The sequence below is a fragment of the Labrus mixtus genome, chromosome 5 (genome assembly GCF_963584025.1).
Source record: "Labrus mixtus chromosome 5, fLabMix1.1, whole genome shotgun sequence".
Lineage (NCBI taxonomy): Eukaryota > Metazoa > Chordata > Actinopteri > Labriformes > Labridae > Labrus > Labrus mixtus.
This window is the reverse complement of record NC_083616.1, coordinates 30,301,435-30,326,354: the sequence shown is the minus strand read 5'-3', so window position 1 is coordinate 30,326,354 and position 24,920 is coordinate 30,301,435. Positions and strand designations below refer to the sequence as shown.

The 24,920-nt window shown below is 41.8% G+C and overlaps 1 protein-coding gene and 1 long non-coding RNA gene across 4 annotated transcripts in view; one reads left to right on the top strand and one right to left on the bottom strand.

The window, feature by feature from the left end:
* The window catches only part of LOC132974897 (NACHT, LRR and PYD domains-containing protein 3-like), a 147,459-nt gene that overhangs the window by 79,093 nt on the left and 43,446 nt on the right, over positions 1-24,920 (bottom strand). For 2 of the 3 annotated variants that reach the window (XM_061039213.1, XM_061039210.1), the window contains one exon: positions 22,554-23,375. In XM_061039213.1, the coding sequence (XP_060895196.1) occupies positions 22,813-23,375 (563 nt within the window). In that variant the 3' untranslated portion in view covers positions 22,554-22,812. Of the gene's footprint in view, positions 1-9,829; positions 9,941-22,553; positions 23,376-24,920 lie in introns of those variants that run through there. The other variant, XM_061039209.1, reaches the window with a different exon arrangement.
* Positions 24,231-24,920, top strand: part of LOC132974944 (uncharacterized) — a 33,119-nt gene continuing 32,429 nt past the window's right edge. Inside the window, exon 1 of the long non-coding RNA XR_009673158.1 lies at positions 24,231-24,346. This is a non-coding gene — a long non-coding RNA (uncharacterized LOC132974944). The remainder of the gene's footprint in view (positions 24,347-24,920) is intronic.

The window sequence follows — 24,920 nt, the reverse complement described above, 5'->3', positions numbered from 1 at the left end:
TACTGACAGATCCACGTCATCAGAATCATTCAAACCGATGGTTTTATTTAGGCTATAATCGCGCATGTAGTGAGCCGTTTCCAAGAAGTAACTTTCATTATGACAATATATAAACATAAAATATAAACATAAAATAAAAGTCCTCCACATACATATTGTATCAGCGCCGTCTCGCCTTCATTATCCCGGACGGACCTCAGAGGACCGGACTTATACACTTATGTAATCACTGATGTAGAGTTAAACATTAGACTAACACAAAGACCATAGAGCCTCCAGTTTTCATTAATATATTTCAATATCTTGCATTTATCATCAATTGTGATTTTTAGTTTTAATAAAGAGTGCACAGAGACATGGCGATGGCTTCAGACATTTCACCTCCTCCATACTCAGCACATCTTCATCAGCTGCATGTATTTATTCTGTAAATAATTCAAGTGTGGACATTAAGTCGGGGCATCTCTGACACGATCATTAAGCCATATATTTGATCATAATTAGTCACAGTGCAGACGGAGATGCCCACGAAAATATGTGGCCAACAATTAAAAGTTTTTGTTCGTTGATCAAACCTTTGATTAATAATATGATAGAGTGAGGGAGAAAGCTGACTGACGTGTCCTCTCTGCCACTATATGAAGAAATCAGTGTGGGTCCTGTAAACATGTAAATATTGCAGATATACTCGTGCGTAATGATGAACGGTGGATGTTTTGGCACATAGGACAGCGTGAATGCAGCAGCGACGTGGTGTCATTCTCTGAATTGTCTTCAGTTTGTGATCCTCCTGCTGCAGCAAAGTACCGATATGTCCATTTTATCCTTCACTTGATTTACAAGTTCCTCTGTTTCTGGGTCAGAAAGTTTCGTTTCTTCGTCTAAACTTCCGTTTTCGCGATCCAGCGCTGGAAACCTTTGATCTGCCCCCTCGTTTGTTTGTATGCATTTTCATTCACGAGCTGCTTTGCATTGACCGTTTATGGTTGAATGTGGGCATGTAGAGGGCGGAACATGGGACTAATCTACGTGCGCACATTTCCAGGTGGATCGTGATTTATAAAAGGAACATTGCGTGCAGGTGTGCGTACAAACGGTTTTATAAATCTGAATCATTTTGTGCACACGCTATTTCCGGGTTTTTGGCGCACGTACATTTTTATGTATGAATTTTACACACTCTTTTATAAATGAGACCCCTGGTCATTTTTTAAAACCTCCTCAAACACCATCTGTTCAGCAAAGCATTCAGCCTCATCTAACACTCCCCTCAGCTGTTCACCCACTCCCTTTCTCCTCATTTGTTTGTCTAGTGTTTTTATCCTTTCTCTTCTCTGTTTGTGTTTTTCTACTCCTGTCTTGTTGTCTCCCATTACGCCCCCCCCCCCCCCCCCCCACACACACACACACACACACACTGTAAAGCATCCTTGGGTTTCATGAAAGGCGCTATATAAATCTAAATTATTGGTATTAACTTCTCCGAGAGAAATAAACAAATCCTTGATTCACAAGCCATAGTCTCTGTCTGATTGTTCAAGAGCATTTACTCTTCTACACTCCAACATGTGCTGCTGTGTTCTGATGAATTGAAATGAAAACACACTCACACTTCCTCAGACCAGGCTTCAGTCTGTGCAGTCCACCATGGTCCAACCTGGAGGAAGAAACTAGGTCAGAATCTATTTCATACATCTTCATTTAAATCCAGCATCAGACAAGAAGCAGAGTTCATCATTCAGAAACAGTGAGACAGCTTCTCTCTGTCTGTCTGTACCTCAGTGTCTCCAGTCTGCAGTGTGGATCCTCCAGTCGAGCAGACAGCAGCTTCTCTCCTCGTTCTCCTGGATGATTGTAGCTCAGGTCCAGATGTCTCAGGGGGGAGGAGCTTAGAGCTGAGGCCAGAGACGCACAACCTTCTCCTGTGATCAGACAACCTGACAGACTACACACACACACACACACACACACACACACACACACACACACACACAATATGCTTAACATCCATTGGTTCATTCTTCACTGTTTTACCAGTAACATCCCGTCATAACCATGCAGCTGAACAGAATAGACTTCATAATCTGATACTAATCAATATTTACTCTGGTGACAAATAGTGATGGTAAGACAGAGCATGAGATAAACACACAGACTGCTTTGACATCAGCAGTGATGTAGAAACAGTTCTGAACTGTTTCATCTGAAAAAAAGATTATTTAGTTCTTTATGTTCCAAACATTATCCATGGTTTGTTTGTTGGTGGGGAAAGAACTTCATATTTAACTTTCTTTATTCCAGTCCAGCTTCCTCAGACTAAAAGACTGAGAGCTATAGAACCAGCTCAGAGCTTTACAGCTTTAATGTGGAAACATACAGGAAAACTGTAAACCACCACCAAGGCCCATTTAATAAATGATTCAACAGGAAAACATTTTGTTAGAGGAATAATCTGGATCAGCAGCACACTAACCTGAGAGTGTCCAGTCTACAGAGTGGACTCTTTAATCCAGTAGACAGCAGCTTCACTCCTGAATCATGCAGGTTGTTGTTGCTCAGGTCCAGCTCTCTCAGACTAGAGGACTGGGAGCTGAGGACTGAGGACAGAGCTTCACAGCTTCTGTCTGAGAGGTTACAGACACTCAGCCTGAAGAGAATATGTTTGGTAAGTTAATCAAAGTATCAAATAAACTAAGTACATTTAAGCTTATTGGGTAAATTTTCCCATGAATAAGTCCTTACCTGAGCATTTCCAGTGAACAGTGTAGAGTCTTTAAACCACTACACAGCAGCTTCACTCCTGAATCATGCAGGTTGTTGTTGCTCAGGTCCAGCTCTCTCAGACTAGAGGACTGGGAGCTGAGGACTGAGGACAGAGCTTCACAGCTTCTGTCTGAGAGGTTACAGACACTCAGCCTGAAGAGAATATGTTTGGTAAGTTAATCAAAGTATCAAATAAACTAAGTACATTTAAGCTTATTGGGTAAATTTTCACATGAATAAGTCCTTACCTGAGCATTTCCAGTGAACTGTGTAGAGTCTTTAAACCACTACACAGCAGCTTCACTCCTGAATCATGCAGGTTGTTGTTGCTCAGGTCCAGCTCTCTCAGACTAGAGGACTGGGAGCTGAGGACTGAGGACAAAGTTAAACAGCTTCTCTCTGAGATGTTACAGCCACTCAGCCTGAAGAGGATTCAGAAGAACACAAATGAAAGCAATTACAAACTATAGTTGTTATTTCTGAATGAAGAGAACTACAGTTAACCTGGATAGTCATGTGAGCACGTACAGAGCTTTGTTTGAAGCTTTGATCACAGGCAGCAGCCTCAGAAGAGCCTCCTCTGAAGCAGAGTATTTCTTCAGGTCAAACACGTCCAGATCTTTTTCAGATGACAGTAAGATGAAGACCAGAGCTGACCACTGAGCAGGAGACAGTTTATCTGTGGAGAGACGTCCTGATCTCAGGGACTGTTGGATCTCCTCCACTAGAGAACGATCATTCAGTTCATTCAGACAGTGGAACAGATTGATGCTTTTCTCTGCAGACAGATCCTCACTGATCTTCTTCTTGATGTACTTGACTGTTTTCTGATTGGTCTTTGAGCCACTTCCTGTGTGTGTCAGCAGACCTCGTATGAGATTCTGATTGGTCTGTAGAGAAAGACCGAGGAGGAAGCGGAGGAACAAGTCCAGGTGTCCATTAAGACTCTTTAAGGCCTGGTCCACAGCACTCAGATATAAAGGTGTTGGGTCAGGTTTTTCTCTGAATACTTTAGACCTCCAGGATGTTGTTTGTTTTTCTGACATCAGATTGACTCTAGAGTTGATGAAGGTCAGATGGACATGAAGAGCAGCCAAAAACTCCTGAACACTCAGATGGATGAAGCAGAACACCTTGTCCTGGTACAGTCCTCTCTCCTCTTTAAAGATCTGTGTGAACACTCCCGAGTACACTGAGGCTGCTCTGATTTCGATGCCACACTCTGTCATGTCTGAGTCATAGAAGATCAGGTTTCCTTTCTGCAGCTGCTCAAAAGCCAGTTTTCCCAGAGACTCAATCATCTTCCTGCTCTCTGGACTCCACTGTGGATCTGTCTCAGCTCCTCCATCATACTTGATGTTCTTCAGTTTGGACTGAACCACCAGGAAGTGGATGTACATCTCAGTCAGGGTCTTGGGCAGCTCTCCTCCCTCTCTGGTCTTCAGCACATCCTCCAGAACTGTAGCAGTGATCCAGCAGAAGACTGGGATGTGGCACATGATGTGGAGGCTTCTGGATGTCTTGATGTGGGAGATGATTCTGTTGGCTTGCTCCTCATTTCTGAATCTCTTCCTGAAGTACTCCTCCTTCTGTGGGTCAGTGAACCCTCTGACCTCTGTCACCATGTCAACACACTCAGGAGGGATCTGATTGGCTGCTGCAGGTCGTGTGGTTATCCAGAGGTGAGCAGAGGGAAGCAGTTTCCCCCTGATGAGGTTAGTCAGCAGTACATCCACTGAGGTGGACTCTGTGACATCAGTCAGGGTCTCGTTGTTTTTAAAGTCCAGAGGAAGTCGACACTCATCCAGACCGTCAAAGATGAACACAACCTGGAACTCTTCAAACCTGCAGATTCCTGCTTCTTTGGTTTCAGGAAAGAAGTGATGAACAAGTTCTAACAGGCTGAACTTTTTCTTCTTCAGCACATTCAGCTCTCTGAAAGTGAATGGAAATGTGAAGTGTATGCCCTGGTTGTCTTTGTCTTCAGCCCAGTCCAGAGTGAACTTCTGTGTTAAGACTGTTTTCCCGATGCCAGCCACTCCCTTTGTCATCACTCTTCTGATTGGTTCATCTCTTCCAGGTGAGACTTTAAAGATGTCTTCTTGTCTGATGGTTGTTTCTGGTCTGTCTGGTTTCCTGGATGCTGTTTCAATCTGTCTGACCTCATGTTCATCGTTAACCTCTCCAGTCCCTCCCTCTGTGATGTAGAGCTCTGTGTAGATCTGGTTCAGAAGGGTTGGGTTTCCTGCTTTAGCAATCCCCTCAAACACACACTGGAACTTCTCCTTCAGGTTAGATTTGAGTTTATGCCGGCACTCTGCAGCGACTGTTCCTGAATAAAGAAAGAACTGAAATCAATGAACAGATCCTGATATAGATCACATGACTATCTGAGTTTGGAACTTTAAACCTCTTTGTCCTTTTTCTAAAATACTAAATCTGTTCAAATGTTCTTACTGCTCTGCAGACAGTCAGCCAGCTCCTCCTGCTTCATTCTCCTCAGGAAGTGGAGAGTAATCTTCAAAAATGCCTCTATACAGTTTCTCCCCTGCTCTTCATCCTCACGCTGACTCTCTAAGCATTCTGGGTAATCTGGACTCAGAACCCTCTGGACTCTCTTCAGCTCGTTCTTCACAAAGGTGATGATGTTCTCCTCCAGCAGCTGGAACAGAAGGAGACACTGGATATTTAATATAAACTGGTAGAACTCAACATGTGTTTCATCTGTCAGTCTGAAGGTCAGCTGGTCTAAACAGAACAATAACTTAGAATTCAATTATTGTAGTGGTAGTGTATTAATTAACAATGTGTTGAACACACCATAAAGATGGAGTCGAGGTCTGTTGGATTCTGCTGGTCTGGTTGATCTCTGTGAACGTTGGAGCTCTCCTGTTGATCTCTGTGACAGGACATATTACACAAGAAAACAACGGGATATATATAATGAAACTCTGAGCCAAGATATGATTCTTTGAACAACATAGTCAGAACATTTACTTCATTTTTAATTCTTACCTCCATTAGTGCATGTCCATAGGATCCTGTTTGTGCATGTGTGTATATTTCAGCCTATGTGTGTGTTGCATGATAAACAGATCACACATCAATAAAATAAATCTTAAAAAAGATGCTATGGTTAGTAACTGAGATTTACAGATAGAGACATGCAGTAATATCATCTCACAGAAAGAGAGAGAGAGAGGAGCTCAAGGTGCCAGTTCCCCCAGTAATCTAAGCCTATAGCAGCATAACTAGAAGCTGGTCTACACCTGTGCCAGCCCTAACTTTAAGATTTATCAAAAATGAAAGTTTTAAGTCTATTCTTAAAAATACAGAGTGTGTCTACCCCCCGGACCCCGGCTGGAAGACGATTCCAGAGGAGAGGAGCCCGATAACTGAAGGCTTTACCTCCCATCAGGGGTGCAAACTCGTCACCTTTCGGCGAAATTCGCCGTTTTGGATCTCAAATAGGTGATTCATTTAGATCTGCAATAAAAATATTTGGAGGGAGGGAGGGGTCATGCTTCTTGCGGCCGGCGAGCACGGGCCCGCAAACGTCAAGTGGTTTCATACTGATTGCGGTCAGAGCGGTCTGATTGCTCAACATGACCTGAAGAAAGTACTTCCGGGCCCTGCAGCCAATCATTGCAAATGAACCCGTCCGCGTTGTTACAAAAATCTTAGAGGTGCGCGGCTGGGCGCTCAGACCCTCCGTGGACCATTCTCGCGCCGACCGCGATTGCACAATATCGCCGCGCCGACCGCAAGAAGCATGAAACCTGATGTCGCAATGTGCAACACATGGCTAATTTACATAACGTTATTTTCCCGTGAAAGCACTGTGGAAAGATTCGAAGTCTGGCTAGCAAGCCAGCCTTTCTGTTAAACATGCTGTCTGATCATGTTTACTGTTTGGTAGACAGAGGTAAAGATGTTGAGAGAAATGTGTGCTTGCTTGAAGGTAACTTCATACAGCTTTCTGGTTCATTATTATCTCAGGCAACATTAAAGTGACAGCTGGTCAACACATGTAATAAGAGAGGGAATATAAACTTAATGAAAACCAGCAGGAGCAAAACATCAGGTTAATATATGTTACATATTTTATGATAGAAGATATGCAAAGATATTGTCATACTGTATTATGATGCTCTCTCAGACTCTGCTCTGAGAGCTACCTGCATAGTGACTGCCCTTCACATCACCCCTTAGTAGAACATGGTAAGCCCTGTTCTGCAAATCATCCCATTTATAAAAAGGGACTGAAGGTTGGGTGCACAGGTTTTTCATGTTTCACTGAAACTTTATCAGAAAGTTAGAAGAGAACATAGATATCGACAAGCAATTGTGTTTTTCTTATTGTTTGCACTGCTTCTTCAGTAGGTCTGAAGGCTAAAATTGTCTGTAAATTCACATTTTAAAGCTGATATTTAAAAAAAAAAAAAAATCTTCCCGGACCCCCTTGGGGGTTTGGATTCACGTCACCTTTTTCATCCCTGATGAGTTTGCACCCCTGTCCCATAGTACATTTAGAGACTGTAGGTACGAGCAGACCTGATAACTGAAGGCTCTACCTCCCATAGTACATTTAGGGCGCGGTCACAATGGCCATCTGTACTGTGCCATACTCAAGCACGATTGGCCCCCCGCAGCGCCATTTCCACGCTGGCCGGCACGGGCCGCGGTCACACTGGCCAGGACTAGCACGATTACCTCTTGTACATAACGTCGTAATACAACACATGCACGCTTTTTGTTATTACGAAGCGTGCTCAGTTTACAGACAGAGAGAGAGAAAAAGACAGCTTTTTTACTGACTTTGTGGCTATTTTTAAGCCATTTTAATCAGACACAGCAATAAATAAATAAAATTATAAAACAGACGCGTGGCCGAGTCCGTGCCCAGACATCGGAGAACAACACAGAGAACATGACAGCTACTTTGTGACTTATATTGTGTCATGTTAGTCAGATACAGCCATGTTACTCTGGATTTCTCCATAATGAAGGCTGTCAGCGTTGTGTACCCGCGTGCTTGTGCTCGTGCATGAAGTGTACCGTATCGAAGCACACCTCTCCAAAGTGTGCCAAAGCCAAGGAAGTGTACCGTGCCTGAGCACGATACGGAGCGGTCACACTTGCCAAACAAACTGGACTTTAACGAACTGGTCTTTAGCGTTGAAGCGTGCTTGGGCACGGTGCGGATGGCCAGTGTGAAAGTGCCCTTAGAGACTGTAGGTACCACGAGCAGGCCTGCTAACTGAAGGCTCTACCTCCCATAGTACATTTAGAGACCGAGCAGCAACTACTATTAGGATACGGAACAGATCCAGATCAAGGACTTGTCCATAACAACTTCAGGAACCTCAACCTGGAACTCACTTCTGGGACAAAGTCTTCAGACTGACACCACTTCAGATGGGAATAAGTGCTGCTTGCACCATCACAGTAGTTTTTATATTGTGAGTAAGTCCAGTATATGGATCCTACAAGGTTTGTAAAAAACACTCAAGAGCTTTGAAGATCTTTGTCTGCAGTCTTCATGATACATCTGCTCACCAGTGTCCAGCCAAGATCACTGGACCAAATGTTCAGTATACCACCATGACATCATCCCTGATGTACTAAACGTGCCTCAGCTGGACTCAGGTACCATTCACTCCAGGAGAAAGTGTAGTCAGATATCAGTACAATGGTCAGCTGGATCAGCAGGATGTATGGACCAGGTAGGTTAGTGAACTTGACCTGAATCTTTCAATGCCCAACATCTCACCAGCAGAACCTCATGAGGTTCAGGATCTGGGCTGTGGACGAAGTCAGGACATCCAACATCCACCTCGCGGACCATAATCCTCTAATCACAACCATCCTTGATGGTGCATGCTTTAAAATGGACGTGCAGAAGCAGACTCTCAGTGAATTAAATCCGATATTGTGGACAGTATATCTGTTTGTTTTGGTCATCATTGGGAGTGAGGAAGGAGAGGACTTTCATTCTACCTGAGGGAAAAACAAAAATGTTCATTCATTAAAAATGCTTTAATTGGGGTGCTGGTGGCCTAGTGGTAAGTGTGCGTGTCCCATGCAGGGAGACTGTAGCCCTCCAAGCGGGTGGCTCAGGTTCAAATCCGACCTGTGGCTCCTTTCCTGCATGTCATTCCCTATTCTCTCTCTCCTTTATTTCTGACTCTATCTACTGTCCCGTCTCTAAATAACGGAACAAAAAGCCCAGAAATAAATAAGAATAAGAATATTTAGCTTCTTTCTAGTAGGGCTGTTTTTGCTTTGAAGTCATGAAGTCCATCACACTGTCGAATGGTTCTGTGTCAGGCAGGTTAAGTTCTGACAGGGTCGGGGAAATAGGGCGCAGGGAAAGACCCAAATGCAGAAAAAAATTGGACTCACAGCTGCAATAAAATGATTATTTTCCACATTTTACAGTCTTCAGGCAGGTCAGGGTTCAAATACAAACACTTCAAAAGAAAAAACACAAGATAGAACCAAAGCACACAATGATCATGAAGTGGTAAGAAAACTAAATGAAGCTGATGAGGAAAATGAAGACAGGTGAGTAGAGTAGAAGGGAAGGTCTGGGCTATTGAAACATAGAAGAGAAAGAGGTGAATTCTGAAGACCTCTGGTGGAGAAGTAGGAGAAACAGGAGAAACGTACGAGTCCTGGGAGAGGTGAACATGGACTGAAGACTGAGAGTGATGTAAATGGCTGAGGATGAAAGAGTGAGCCTACAGAAAAGCAGAACAGAGCGGTTTGTCAATTTCAGATCTCACCTTCCATCAGCAGGATGTCCAGCTTTAAAGTTCACAGGGCGACCCATAGACAGATTACTCTTTATGGACACACAGCTGGGTCCAGGAGTGTCTGGTCTCTGTTTCTGCATCCTGATTTAAAAAAACAAACATTATCAGTTACTGTGAGCAGCAGATGAGAAAATGATGATGATGATGATAATGATAATGATGATGATGATGATGGTGATGAACTCTGAGCCAAGATATGAGTCATTAAACAACAGAGACATAACATTAACTTGATTTTTAATTCTTACCTTCCATCAGCAGGACATCCAACTTTAAAGTCAATAAGGCGACCCATAGACCGGTCACTCTTCATGGACACACAGCTGGGTCCAGGAGAGTCTGGTCTCTGTTCCTGCATCCTGATACAAAAAAACAAATATTATTAGTTACTGTGAGCAGCAGATGATACAGTGATGATGATGGTGATGATGATGATGATGATGATGATGATGATGATGATGATGATGATGATGATGATGAAGATGATGATGATGGTGAAGGTGGTGATGATGATGATGATGATGACGATGATGATGATGATGATGATGATGATGATGATGAAGGTGGAGTGATGTGATTGTTGAGCTGTGACATGGAGAAGAGTCATGGACAGTTAGAGATCCTCACCTCAGAGCTTCATGTTACTCACACAGAGAGGTTTTAGAGGGAGGGACTCCCTCCTCTGTGTCCTCACACTGATCCATAGCAGAGCGCCCCCTGCTGGGAGAGCTGCACTCTGTCACTACAACAACACTGATGGAGTTCAGCTGCTGAAGTCACATCCAGTCAAAGATCTTCAGCTGTTGAGGAAACAAAGAGAAGAAGCTGCTGATTCACCTTCATCATCATCACCATCACCTCACTGTCAGTCTACAAACATCACATCTACCTGGTTCATCATCATCATCATCATCATCATCATCATCATCATCATTATCACCACCTCACTGTCAGTCTACACACATCACATCTAGCTGGTTCATCATCATCATCATCATCATCACCACCACCTCACTGTCAGTCTACAAACATCACATCTACCTGGTTCATCATCATCATCATCATCATCATCATCATCATCACTATCACCACCTCACTGTCAGTCTACACACATCACATCTACCTGGTTCACCTCAAAAAGGGAAAGCAGCACCAGCAAAACCATGGTTATCCTATGGTCCAGCGCGATTGCTGGGCGCTCTTCTTTGCTGCATTTTTCTAGCAGTTTTTGGGTGCACATAAAAGTTTAAACATTTTCAACTTTGATCAAGAAGCAGAGTCGCGGCGATCGTCAATGTCACAATATAAATCTATCTACTAGAATCACACACTCTGATTTCACTGCTGTAATTCTACTTATAGAGCTGCATAATAAGGTCTGTGCTGATCTCTGCTGCACCCACAGTGCAGTACCCTTCTGCAGAGCTCCACGTCGAAAATTCATTCAACTACAGGACTTGGACCTTTCGAGGCTTCTAGCACTTTCAATATTCCAGTAAAAATGTCTTTCCGATATCACAGAGGCTCAAAATCCTGATCTGCCACTGAACGTCGCAGCGGTGTAAACTCTAGTAACCTCCGCTCTCTGCCATGGACGCCACTAACGCATGTCAGTAATGCAAACCCTCTTATCATCATAATATATCGTCCTCCGAAATCAGATAAACATTTTATCACTGAGTTTGCAGGCCTCGCAAATTGTGCCATCATTTGAAATAATTTTAATACTGGGTGATTTTAATATCTATGTATGTTGTCCGTCAAAACCACTTGTTGGTGAATTTTTAAACCTGATTGAATCATTTAATTTTGCACAGCATGTCTCAGGTCCCACTCATAAACATGGCCACACTTTGGACTTGGTCTTGTCTTGTGGTCTTCCTGTTAACAATTTGGAAATAATGGACCCTTGTCTTTCAGATCACAGTGCCATTATTTTTAATGTGTTTCTCTCTGACCTGTCATCAAATGGTCTCCTCCCCATGCGTTACTCTCGTTACATTAACTCTTCCACTGCCAGTTTATTCTCAGCTGCTTCCTTAGCTGCTCAAGATACTCTGTCCGTTGAAAATATTCCTACTGAACTCTGCACTGAGGATCACATTCAATTATTTAATGCTACCTGCTCCTCAATTCTCAACCATATTGCTCCTCTCAAGATAAAAAAAACAAAGCCTAAACCACAGCCTTACTGAATCCACTAGAGCCCTAAGGAGGAGCTGCAGACAAGCTGAACGCAAGTGGAAGCAGGATAAGCTTCAAATCTCACATGACATCCTTAAAGAGCGGCTGATCAGCTACCAAACTGCAGTCAAGGCAGCGAGAGCAAAACATTTCTCAGATATCATCTCAAAAGATCACCATAATTCTAAAGTCCTATTCAATATTATAAACTCTCTCACCTGCCCCCCTCCTGGATCCTCTCTAGACACTCCCCTTAGTAGAGTAGAAGACTTCCTAAAGTTCTTCACTGAAAAAGTTGCTGGCATTAGAAAAAATATCTCAGCCCCTACCAGGCACATCTCAGCCTCCCCGCCCTTCAACTGCTCTGCCCAGTTAAACTGTTTTGAGCCTATCACCTTAACCTCACTCAAAGAGACGGTTTTTAAAATGAAATCTGCCACCTGCCCCAGTGACATAGTACCTACCAAGCTCCTCAAAGATTCCTTTGATATTACCGGCCCTTTTATCCTCTCCATTATAAACAGCTCTATGTCAACTGGTGCTGTTCCTCCCTCATTTAAACATGCTATAGTGCAGCCCTTGTTAAAAAAAAAAACATACCACTTTCCAACTACAGACCCATCTCAAAACTACCCTTCCTTTCTAAGGACCCATTGGGTCAAATTATCCAGAAGCACAACCTCTCATACCACTTCTACGCAGATGACACTGAGCTTTATCTACCGGTCAAACCAAACAATCTAGCAGAACTCACCTCTCTTATACAATGCCTTGAAGGCATACAACACTGGATGGCCCATAACTTCCTACAATTAAATGAGTCAAAAACCGAAGCTGTTCTTTTTGGCCCCCCCGACATCATCAAACAGGTCGCCAACAGCTTAGGTCACTTATACAGCCACATTAGGCCCTACGACAGGAACCTTGGCTTCATCTTCGACTCAGGCTTTACATTTGATCGGTAGGTAAATTCAGTTGTCAAATCCAGTTTCTTTCAGCTCCGTACAATTTCCAAGCTAAAACCTATCCTCTCATTCAGTGACTTACAGACAGTAACCCATGCGCTCATTTCATCCCGGCTTGACTACTGCAATTGCTGGTCCAAAATGCTGCAGCAAGGCTGCTGACTGGAACCAAGAAGAGGGAGCATATCAGTCCTGTCCTAGCGTTCCTTCATTGGCTCCCAATACGATTCAGAATCGATTTTAAGATCGTGTTGTTTGTTTTAAATGGCCTGGCCCCCCTTTATATTACCAACCTCCTCAGGCCGTACACCTCATCTAGGCGCCTAAGATCATCAGACATGGGCCTCCTGGCTGTTCCCCGCTCACGGCTCAAGCTAAAGGGAGATCAGGCCTTTTCAGTAAAAGCCCCTAAATTGTGGAACAGCCTCCCTCATTCCATCAGGTCTGCACCCTCTGTTGACTCTTTTAAGTCCTGTCTCAAGACATACTTTTATATTTTAGCATTTGAGTCCCCTGGTCCTGAATAGACCGTTTCTTTCAGGTTCCTTTGTTGCTTTCTTTATATATTCTTTCTTTATATATGTATATATGTATACATATATATATATTTCTCTCTTGTGGACATTGTGATCTCAAGTTGTTTTTTCTTTTTTAATGTACAGCACTTTGGTCAGCTGTAGCTGTTTTTAAATGTGCTTTATAATAAATATGACTTGACTTGACTTGACTTGACTTGCAGAGGAGTGTTTGTGTTGCTTGGCAACCGTCCAGTTTCAGAGAAGTTGTGGAACCAGTTGAGCTGATGGAGTGATTATTTTTAGTCCTAACTGATGAGGACAGACTCCACGCCCTCCCTCTGCTGTGTAAAACTGTACTGTTAGCATGTTAGCATTGTTAGCATAGCCTGCATGCTAATTGAGAGTCATTGTGTTCCCTGCACTTCTACTATAGTCAGAGCAGCTAATGAACCTGGTGGCTAACTGTTAGCTTACAGCTCTTTTGACAATTAAATCAAACAGAGAGTCTTAAAAACAGTGAAAAGTGTCTCTTACCTTCAACACAGAGAACAGATCTGCATCAGAACGAGACAGAGTCAGAGTCCTACTGAGACCAGGAAATACCGCATCTGGCAGGTAATCAAATGACACACCCTCCATTTCTCCCTGAAGAAAGTTTGAGTTTATTATTTTAAGATTCATGAGAAGAAATTGTGTGTGTGATCAGAAGCAGCAGAGATCGCCTTAATGTTGAAACCTCAGCTGTCAATCAAGAGAAGAACTTTCAGACTGTTATTAAATTAAAAAAAGAACTTGAGTTATTATTGACCATCGTCCTTTTTAAATGATCTTCAGTGATCAATAAACTTCTTGATCCCTAAATGTCTTTGTCTTGTCTCGGTCTAGTCCTGCCTTGGTCTTGGTCTTGACTCAGTCTCGATCCCTAAATGTCTTGGTCTTGTCTCGGTCTCGGATTACTCTGGTCTCTGGTATGTCTTGGTCTCGGTTAGTTTGGTCTTGACAACATGAATCTCTGTATCACGATGAAATCTCTGTTTCCAACAGTTCGTTTTAAAGAAACTTTTTAAGGAACGAGATGAGAAAACGTATTTCTTCTGATGAGCTGATTTCACACATGACGAAAACACAACAAACTTCAGTAAACATGAAGTTCAGACCACAAACAACGAACATTTGACAGATTTGAAACTGCTCACACTAAACTAAGATCACTTCACATCTTACAGTCAAGATATTTAGAATTTAACTGATGAAAAAAGTAATTTATCTGAAAGATCAACGTTCAGGGAGATTAAATGTCTTACTTCATCATTATACAGTTTGAGTGAGCAGAAAAAGGTGGATTAAAAAGTTTTCATTTCAGCAGGAGAAAAAGTGACTTACCTCTTCAAAGGTTAGCAGGGGACTGAGCAGGTGGAACTTCAGTGTGCTGAATGTTTTGTTGAGGCCTTATGAGCTCACAGACAACAGACGAGCATTCTACTGGTTCCGATTCTACGCTCAGCTCCTTGTTTACCTTTGAATCTAAACACTTGGTGACTTTAACATGAAGTGAATTATATTTAAACGGCTCCATTGAGATTTTTTGGATTTGGATTTGGAAGATCTTTTCTGTCCCCGAGGGGCAATTTGGTTTGCAACAGAGGTCTGCCTGCAGAAGGTGCTGAGGGTCTTCAAAGATGGCCTTTGCCTTTTGAGTGTCTCTTACTTAAAGAAATATGTCCAAGATCATTCATGAACGATACGTGTTAAGTTAGGCGCGTATCTGACCTGAGTGACAGGCGGGTGCGGTGTAACGGTTTGTCAGGAGGCTTAAAACCCACCTCAGCTCCAGCTCTCAGCCTGTCGTTAGGTTGACTGAAAGTTAGGCTGAGTCAGCATTTCCAGCATGGAGACCGCCATCGATCGGACTCCAGCGCCCTCTGCAGGAACAGATGGGTGACGTCACTCAGGCTTTGTCCGTTAATATTTACAGTCTATGGTTTAAACCTCGGCACATGGATTGACAAGAACTTGAATCATGAACAGAACACTAATGGAAAAACAACACTTTTAATGTGGATAACACACTGATGATTTATTCTACCAATCTTTTATTGAGTCCATTTGAACCTTTTCTTTTAATTTATAGTAACCTTTCAGTGCACAACAAGAATAATCTGTCAGGATTATTAAAACAGCCGGAGGAATAATGGGCACTCAGGAGCTTTCCTTGTCAGATATCTAGAAAAAACAAAAAGTGAAGAAAGCAAAGTCGATCTTGTCCAGCTCTGCCCGTCCTCTCTGTTCTTCTCCCCTGTGGTCGGTGGTACAGGCTGCCCGGGGCCGAGAGCAACAGATGCAAACTTTCCTGTAGTTAATGCTCTTAATATTGTTTAAATCATGAATGCACTTTCCAGCAGCACTGTGGCACTTTTTATTATATATTGCTTCTGAACCATTCCTGTGTAATTTTTAACAAATAGTGACATTTTTCTTTTTCTTGGTTGTATTCCAGCAGGTTGTGTTGCACTGACTCATGTCTTTTTATGTGTTGTGTTTTGTGTCCACTGCTGTAAATCAAATTTGAGTTCCAGGGACAATAAAGGTCTGAACTGAACTAAAACTTTAGCAGTGGTGTAGTGCAGGTATAGGCAGTTATATGGAGTATAGGCACTGGCTGTGTGCTCAGGAGCTTTTGCTCAAAGCGTTTTTGCACTGAGGAGAAAAGTGCTGCACGTCCGTCCTGTCTCTTAACAGCCGCTGTATGACCAACACTGCTCTGTTACTTTTTACTGTAAGTTTTATATTTGAGATTGTTTATTTCCCGATCAGACATGGAGCGAGGAGGATGTGAGTATAAGACACATGTAGGCGGCAAAACTCAGTCTCAACATGCATGAATCTCTGAGTCAAGGCAGATTCAATGGTCTTCTCAGACAACCTGCGTAGGCAGGGAATGAAGCAGCAGCCACATCCCGCTAATACTGAAACACAACAGATTCTGGCAATAAAGGCTGAGGAGAAGAAGGACTTCCATTTACCAAACAGTGAATTAAAAAAAATTCCAGGCCAAGTCTTCAACACCATGGTTTTCTGCTAATTCGATTGATAATGCCTCTAAGCCTTGTAATGCCCTAGCAACAGAACCGTCTGGTGCTGTGTTGTTAGGAATAAATGTGCAACATTGATTACTGAAGAGCTTACAAACACCGCCTTTTTCTGCCAGGAGCATGTCAAGTGTCGATTCTGCCAGGCCAGGTAATTACTGCTGTGCTCTCCAATGTGGCGATTCTGTTAATTGTATCCAGCCATAGCCAGAAAGTAGGTGTTGTGCCTTAGGTCACTATGACCTGTTTGGGCTGAGGAGTGACGCTGCGCTTTTTACATCCGTTCTGAGTAAAATTATGTATGTGGACCTGGAGGGGTCCGCGAGATGTAGGTGTCAGGTGTAAACTTACATCAAGGGTCGAGTCAGTGAAGTTGGTAGTCTGCTCGGGCTGTGAAACATGAGTCTGTATGTTGAACCAGATAACGGGAAACATAATCAACATTGTAAAAATGAACAGAATAAATACAGTGCCCCGAAGGCCACATAGACCAGGTTGTCGATAGGGATGCCACCGACGTCTCTGCTCCATGGTGTCTGTTGTCGTCTCCTGTGTTGCTTGTTCTTCTGTTATGGCCTATCTGGGGTGGAGAGGTTACTAGCACTTCACCCTGTTTTTTCTTATCTAACAGTGTGTGTGTGCAAATGTAATGTTGCAATGTTATTTCTAAGCTGAGGGGCGGTTACCAGCACATGTCACCCTCTTTTAGGCGCTCATCAGAGGGCCTTTTCTACCTTTTGATTTGCCTACTGTTTTCTCTTTTCAATCAGAGCTCTTTTCCACCAGAGCTGAGGTCCGCTCAGATCTGTCATCCGCTGCTCCTGCTGGTGCATCAACTTTCCTGCAATGGCTTGCGTGTACCCAAGTTGCTCGTTCAGCGACCTTCAAAGCTGTGTGTGCTGGAGCACCAGCATGAAACCAAAACAAACTGCTGTTTGGCAACACCTCCGCTTTTCTGAAGCCTCCACTCTCCTCCAGAGACACACCTCCAACCCCTCTCCACTCACGTGGAGGAGTTATGAATTAAAACGCACCATTAAGCAAGTGATGGACAAAATTGTCCTTTGCTCAAGCTGCATGTGTCCTGCATTGTTGTGTTAGCATGCAAATGTTAACACACTTTGGTTAGCGTGTAGCTTCATATTGCACATAAATTGACACAGAATGACCGAGATCTAAACACACTTAAGTGACATCAAAGTAATCAGTGAGTATGTTCTTCTTCTTTTCTCTAGTCCTGGACTAAAACAGCTTTTATACACAAGGCCGTCGTGTCCATGACTCAGACAACAGTACAGCAGGTGGGACTCGAGCTTCTCACTCATTGTAGACAGTCATGACTCAGAGAGATATTTACACAGGATATACTTGATTTCTGCTTTATTTATGTGTTAAATGTCACACATGCCTCCTTTAAAGATTTAAACATGACTTAAAATGATGCAAACAACAACAAGCTATACTTCTCTCTGACAGTGTGTTATTATCACTTCTCCAAATTCAAACATATGTTAATAGTTGATCAGGGCTTAAAAAGTCATTTTTCAACAAAGGAAGCTTGTACTGTATGTAACATGCCTCTTAATGTGCCTTTTTATAAATTGTTTTGATTTTTTTAAACATAATCTTTATTTAAGTAGAGGACCAGAGCTCTTATTTCATTCTGAATAATTTAAATGTTGTGACTTGTTTTACCTTCTCATGATCTGTAACTGCCGTAAGGTGCAGAACGGGGCTGAATGACCACATGCAGACTCTCCGCTTCGTTAAACAAGACTGCTCACGCCTCATTTTAAGAGGAACAACATCTTAAAATACACAGACGAGCACTTGTTAAACATTTGTTATTAACCCTGTTACACAACAAGTTACAGTGAAACCTGCAAAGCTGGTCAGAAAATGCTGAATGAAATGTAAGCACAACTAAATATTTATGAGAATTACAATTACAATCTTCTTGTTTTATTCAATAATATATAAAAATGTTTTTTGCCTAGTTTTAGCAGATTTAAAGTTGACATTTCATATCAATGTTGATTTTTATAAGCATTTTTAAATCATAATTCTACCGTGTTTAACATTTTGTGTAATAAAACAATACTTTTGAACCTGTTCTATTTTTCTGTCATTGAATAACTTAGCAAATACAGTATTCCTATAGTTTGGTCACGTCCTCATAGAGCCACTGGGGGGCAGCGGAGCAGCATTAACAATAAATACATGAAAGGAGAAGTGAAATTAAACTACATTACTCTCTGACCTAATATTTAAAAAAACTTTTCAGCCCATCAAATAATCAGACAGTTTTTAATCAGCTTGGAAGTTTAATAAGAACTACCAGAACCCCCCCCCCCCCCCCCCCCCCCCCCCAAAAAAAAATGTAGGGATGTATTAGAAGTATAAAGTGGAAGAAGTTAAGTACAAAAAAACCTCTAAATTTAGCTTTTTTATGCTTTCTGCTACTCGCAAGTAAACTATCTATAGATTTTATCAATTTTTTCAACGTTTTTAGATTTTATGATGTTGTAGGTTTTTCCTCCAATTCCACTTTCTAACAATTTGTACAGCGAGAAAGAATATTTAACTGTACTGTGTGTCTCTCCACCCTGCATATCTCTAACTGAGACCTGCCTTCATAAAACTACTCACTCCATCGCCTGCTCTTCTTCTTCTTCTTCTTCTTCTTCTTTAAGGTTTTATGGCGGTTGGCAAACAACGAACTGATGCATTTCTGCCACCTACTGGTCAGGAGTGTGGATCAAAATATCTATTATGTACTACTTTCTGTAAATAATAATAATAATAACCAGATAAAAATCTATTATATCTTGTCAACCAACCGAGTTTGTCCTACAGCTTCATAAGTTATTTTGTAAGATATCTATTAAATCTAAATACACTTTAAAGGCTTTATATGCAATTTTTCACACTTAAATATAATATAAATCAAGTATATCCTCTGAAAATAACTCTGTGAGTCATGACTGTCTACAATGGGTGTAACACCCGAGTCCCACTGTCTGTGATGTTTTCAGAGTTTTCAGAGTCCTATCTTCAGTTTGTTTACATCGTCGGGACGGCCGGCTGACTCCTCCCCTCGTGTATAAAAGTTGTTTAATTGAGGGACTAGAGAAAAGAAGAATAACATACTGTACTCACTGCTTAACTGTGTTTCTAGATCACGCTCATTTCAGGTAAATTTACATGCAGTGTGAAGATACTAGCATAATAAAGATCGCTAGCATTAGCATGCTAACACAACAATGCAGCGCGAGTTGTTTTGGTTTCATACTGGTGCTCAAGAGCGACATCTGCTGGATCAAAACATCACATATAAAGCCTTTAATTTCTTTCAGGTTCTCAATCATCTGTCTTCTTTTAAAACTTTATTTCTGACAGTGTCAAACAACATGTTCCACTGTCTCCTCTTGTCCACAGTAGTCATATTTGTGTTTTCCTGTTTTGAACAATGTGTTATTGAATCCAGTGTGTCCAAATCTGAGTCTTGCCACCTTTTCCTTCAGTCTCTGTTTAATAATGCTCTTCACTTCTGTTCCACTAATGCTAACTATCAAATCCATTTGAGTATTTTTTGTAGCCTCCTTTGCCACCTTGTCTGCTAATTCATTTCCTTTGAAGCCTTTGTGTGCAGGTACCAATAAAAACATCATTTGACTTCTGTATAGTGTTTGTTGTCTAAATGTCTGCTGTCTGAATGACTGTAAACTGATGAGTGATGAACTTGAATCTGAACAAATGACTGATCTCAGTGTTGGTGTTGTTTTAAAAGCACCTGTACGCAGTCTTAATTCCTGATATTGGATAGTATCTAGTTTTGAGAGTTGTGTTTGCTGCTGATCCATATACAATACAACCATAATCTCATACTGATCTTATTCATCCTGTATGCTTTCACAGCAGTCTGCCCCCCACTCACTTCCAACTAAACCCCTCACAACATTTCAAACTTTCTGAACATGCAGCCCATGTAACCCTCTCATCAAACCAGAACCCTAAAAACGTAAAGTGTCTTACTCTCTCCACTTCTTGATTATACAGTTTTAATTTGACATCGCTCCCAATTCTTTTCTTTGTGAAAAACATTGTTTTTGTTCCAGGATTTTGGGGACTTTTTTGGGGGATTGTTGCGGCCTAAAACGGCTGATTTCGCTGCAGCTTTTCAAAAAAAGTTGCAATGCATGTTGTGATGTTTTTAGACACTCTTTTGCAAAAAAATTGCATCAACAAGCGAAAATTGCAAAACTAGTTGCTATTTTTTAATGTAAATTTTTTTTAGACTTTTTATTATTAAATGTATTTTCTTACACAGGCTTTGATGTGATTGAGTGATGCCTAGATTTTTAACCTGAGCAGAGCCATTAGCTTTGTGAAGTTACATATTCCTCCTCTCTCTCTCTCCCCCTCTCTTCAACTGACTGACACACACAACTCGCCTGGCTTCTTTCCGCACTTGCAATCGATCTGGATGCAGCAGCCTCTGTCACTGTGATTTGTGTTCTGAAGAATGGGGTCCAAATGAGCCCATATTGGCGGTGGGTCGTGCCTTCTACCTGGGGAGATGGTGCAGAAGGGCCAGATAAAGCACACCAGTGTGGAGGGTCACCTGCTGATGTGACCCTCCAAAAGTGGACTGACTGGATTTTATTGTAGTATTTACAAGAACAACTTTCACTGAAATCTGTGTGGATCAGGGCATCTTTAGTAGTGAGGTTCGGGAATATTCAAAAGGTGCCTCTTGAAGTTAAAAAGCCTGTTTTGGAATTGTACCACATGCTCATCCTCTGGCATTGGAACATCTTTTTTTAACAATGATTGACCTCACTTTAGTCTCTCCACTTTGAGATTTCCACCTTCTCCTGACATCCCTGGGGCAGGGTCACCACTTTACATGAAGACCTGTTCAAGGGATATACAGACACATGCCTTTGGGCTGCTGCAGACAGTGCTGTCAGACATTTCTTCTATGCTTCTTCAGTTTACAATACCCAGCTTGTAGATCATATTTACCATGAACTACAAATTTAACGTGTCTTACATTGGCACGTCTCTCTCTTTTGGTGGAACAACCCAAAATGGTCTCTGACCACAGAGGAAGGCATAGGAAATGTGTTGGTGCTCTGACACATATTACTTGTGGAGAGTAAGTAAAGTATCAGACAGTAGCCTCCTCTGTCTCTTTAGTTATTGCGTCCCTCTTGCCTGTAGTTGTTCTGCTGACATCATCCCTGAGGAGAAACTGTCTGACTGATTTAGCTTCTTCATTTTGAGAGTTTCTTGGACCATTTTTCTAATGGTTTGAGAATCACATCCAATAAGCTTCTTGTCTTATTTTATTTATATATATATACACCTTTTTTTTAATTTTCTTTTTAATGTGCCATAGTACATTGTCAATACAATTACAAATAATCAAGACATAAGTACATATACAGCGTACAACATTCTACTGATTTCTTAGATTACAGTTTAAACCTTATATCTACGTAAGCTAGCCTCTATGGACTTGTTTTTCTTTTTTTGTGGCTACTCAAGGGAGCTGTAATAAAACTATATACATCCAGAGAGAAAGTACCAAAAATAGAAGTAAATCAAGCAGTATCAGCAATTTGGCTTGCAAGACTTTTGAATAATACCAATGAAGTAATATTTGATCGTTTTGATCAGGACTGAAGTTGATCAAAAGATTTAACCTAAAAAAGCAAAAAAAAATTAATCTGTACTATTTTTATAGCAGAGTTTGGAAGTGAACATTTTTGTCCTTAATGACTTAAGAGGGTAGTAAATTAAACTGATGCCTGAGGGTTAAAAGTGTGTCTTATACAGCAGATTTGATGGTAATAACAGCTTATTTAAAGGACCTTCATATAAAGTGTTACCCAAGAATAACTTAGACTGAGGTTCTGTCTGTGTTTAAACAGATGTCATGAAACACTTTAACCAGAGCTGTCTCAGTGCTGCGGTTTGGTCCAAAACCTGACTGGAAGACATCCAAACAGTCTTTCAATATCAAGAAGTTATTTAACTTCTGAAACACAGCTTTGTCTATCATTTGACCTCACAGAGGAAGATTTGATATAGGCCTGTAATTATTCATTATTGTCTAGATTGTTCTTTTCTAGTAGTGGCTTGATGACTGCTGTTTTCAGGGCCTGTGGGAAGACACCTGAGAGACAAGTTTACACTTTGTAACAGATCTGGAGCCATGACTCCTCCTCCTGCTGCCAATATCAAGACAGCAGGAGGAGGAATTTAATTGTTTAATTGTCACTTGTTTTTTATTGGTGAGATCAGAACAATACAGACATTAAAGAAGGGGGTCCATTGTTTTTCTGTAATGTAGAACATTTAACCCCCATTACCACCCCCACCCCCCATTATCACACCCCCCCAACCATGAAACAGACCAGCTGGACAGAGTGAACAGAGTCAGCTGATCTTCAGTCAGCAGTGTTTCTCAGACCGACAGACGACACAGAGACACTGAAGAACCAAGAGACCAGAGCCTAAACCCAGGATAGAGAGGTTCAGTGAAGGTGGTGTTGAAGGTGTGGAGGTGGATCAGTGTGTCAGAGGAGACTCTGTAGAAGGACAGAGAGCCAGCAGGACAGTCCACATACACTGCTACTCTGTTAGAGACAGAGGAGGAGGAGGAGGAGGAGGAGGAGGAGGAGGAGATCTCTGTTACTCTGTTATTGTGCCAGACAGAGTAACCTCTATCAGAGCAGATCAGACTCCAGGACTGATCATTAAATCCAAACCAACATTCATTACTGTTTCCTCTCCTTCTGATTCCTCTGTAACTCACTGATACATGAACCTTTCCTCTCCACTCGACCTCCCAGTAACAGCGACCAGTCAGACCAGTCCTACACAGCAGCTGAGAACACCAGTGTTTAAATCTGTCTGGATGATCAGGATATGACTGAAGCTCCTCCACATATGTCACCTTCCTGTTGTTGTCAGACAGTTTCAGGTCTCTGTTCACTGTGTTTGTGTCCAGTTCCAGCTCACAGGCGTCTGATGGAGAGAACGAGACACAACACAGCTGCAGGTTATCATCTGTTCATTCATCAACAACTTTACTGACACTTACTGATAGGGGTGTAAAGGTACACGTACTCGGACCGGACCGTTTCGGTACAGGACTGATCCGAGTACGCGCGGAACAAAAGTGCTTTAATCTGTGTTCCCACACGGACCGCAAAGCGGAAGCACACCTCAGGGTGGAGGAAGGCTGCGGCCGCTGATATGGGACACAGCTTTTAGTTAATAACTTGTAAAAAAGTTCAAACATAAACCGTGCAAACTGTGCAGATTACTAGTTCCTCGAGTCCTGTTGGTCTGGACAGTTGCATATAACCAGGATGGAGTTCTTTTTACAGACTTACTCTTAAGTTTCGTTTTCATTTTCAGTGATGATCCCGCTCAAACTAAGAGCAAAAGGTGAGGAGGAGACGCGTCTGTGAGGGAGAATAACCTGCAGCATGAAAGAATGAACACCTCCCTCCCCATTCCCACAGTAATGGACAAAGAGACGTTGACAAGACGAGAGTAGTGTGCCGTCGTTGTTCAGCGGACATCGGGTACGTCACAGGCAACACGTCCAACTTATTAAAGCACTTGAAAAGGCGCCACGCGAACGTAAACATCACTGTAACTAGGAAAAAACAGACAGCCTTTTGCTAGTAATTCTAAACGGGCCAAAGCCTTAAAAAATGCCATTGAAGTTCTTATATCGACAGAGGGAAATATTAATAGTTCTGAAACTACACTGTCCCAGATGTGATTAGGTTTATTATGTGCTCAAACGGCATTCAAAAAACTGTTGGCTTAGTAAACTAAAAGGTGTCAGTGTAATTTAAAATAAATACTTTTACATATAGGCTATATTAATGACTTCATTTCATTCTAAAATACTTTATTTCATTCATATCTTTTATTTATTGGAGACTCTTTTGGTTGAAGGAAGCAGCATAAGTTTATTTTATGTTTAATTTAAAATGTTATTAAAAAGTAACCTGAGCAGGTGTACAAGTCTGAACTGTCGATGCTGCACTTAGTCCAATGTGTAAAAGGGAAATTATAAATGTTCCTAATAAAGAAAAAAAACTTTACGGTAGTGAAAATGTACCAAAGCTTCAAAACTGAAATGTTTGTGTACCGTTACACCCCTACTTACTGAGAGTCAATCAAACTTACAGTTCATATTCAGCACTGAATGATGTTTGACAGCACTGAAATGTAATAATCCACTTCTAATCAAGTTCAAATGGAGTTACCATGGCAGCCAGGATGAATGGAGATCCAAATCAACAAACACATGCAGTGAATAAAGTCTGACTAATCAAAGTGCAGCACAAAGAATCTATGAACCATCTGCTGTCTCCAACTGTTCTGTCCTCAGAGGTCACATTCAGCACAAACAGGAGCCTCATTTCCACTTTCACTGTCACACACAATGTGATGGCAGCAGGAGTGTGCCACGTCCCTTTGTCCTGTCTAACTAGTTTTAAACTGTGTTTCTGAAGTCATGGAGACCATTTCTTTTCCATCAATCTAGGC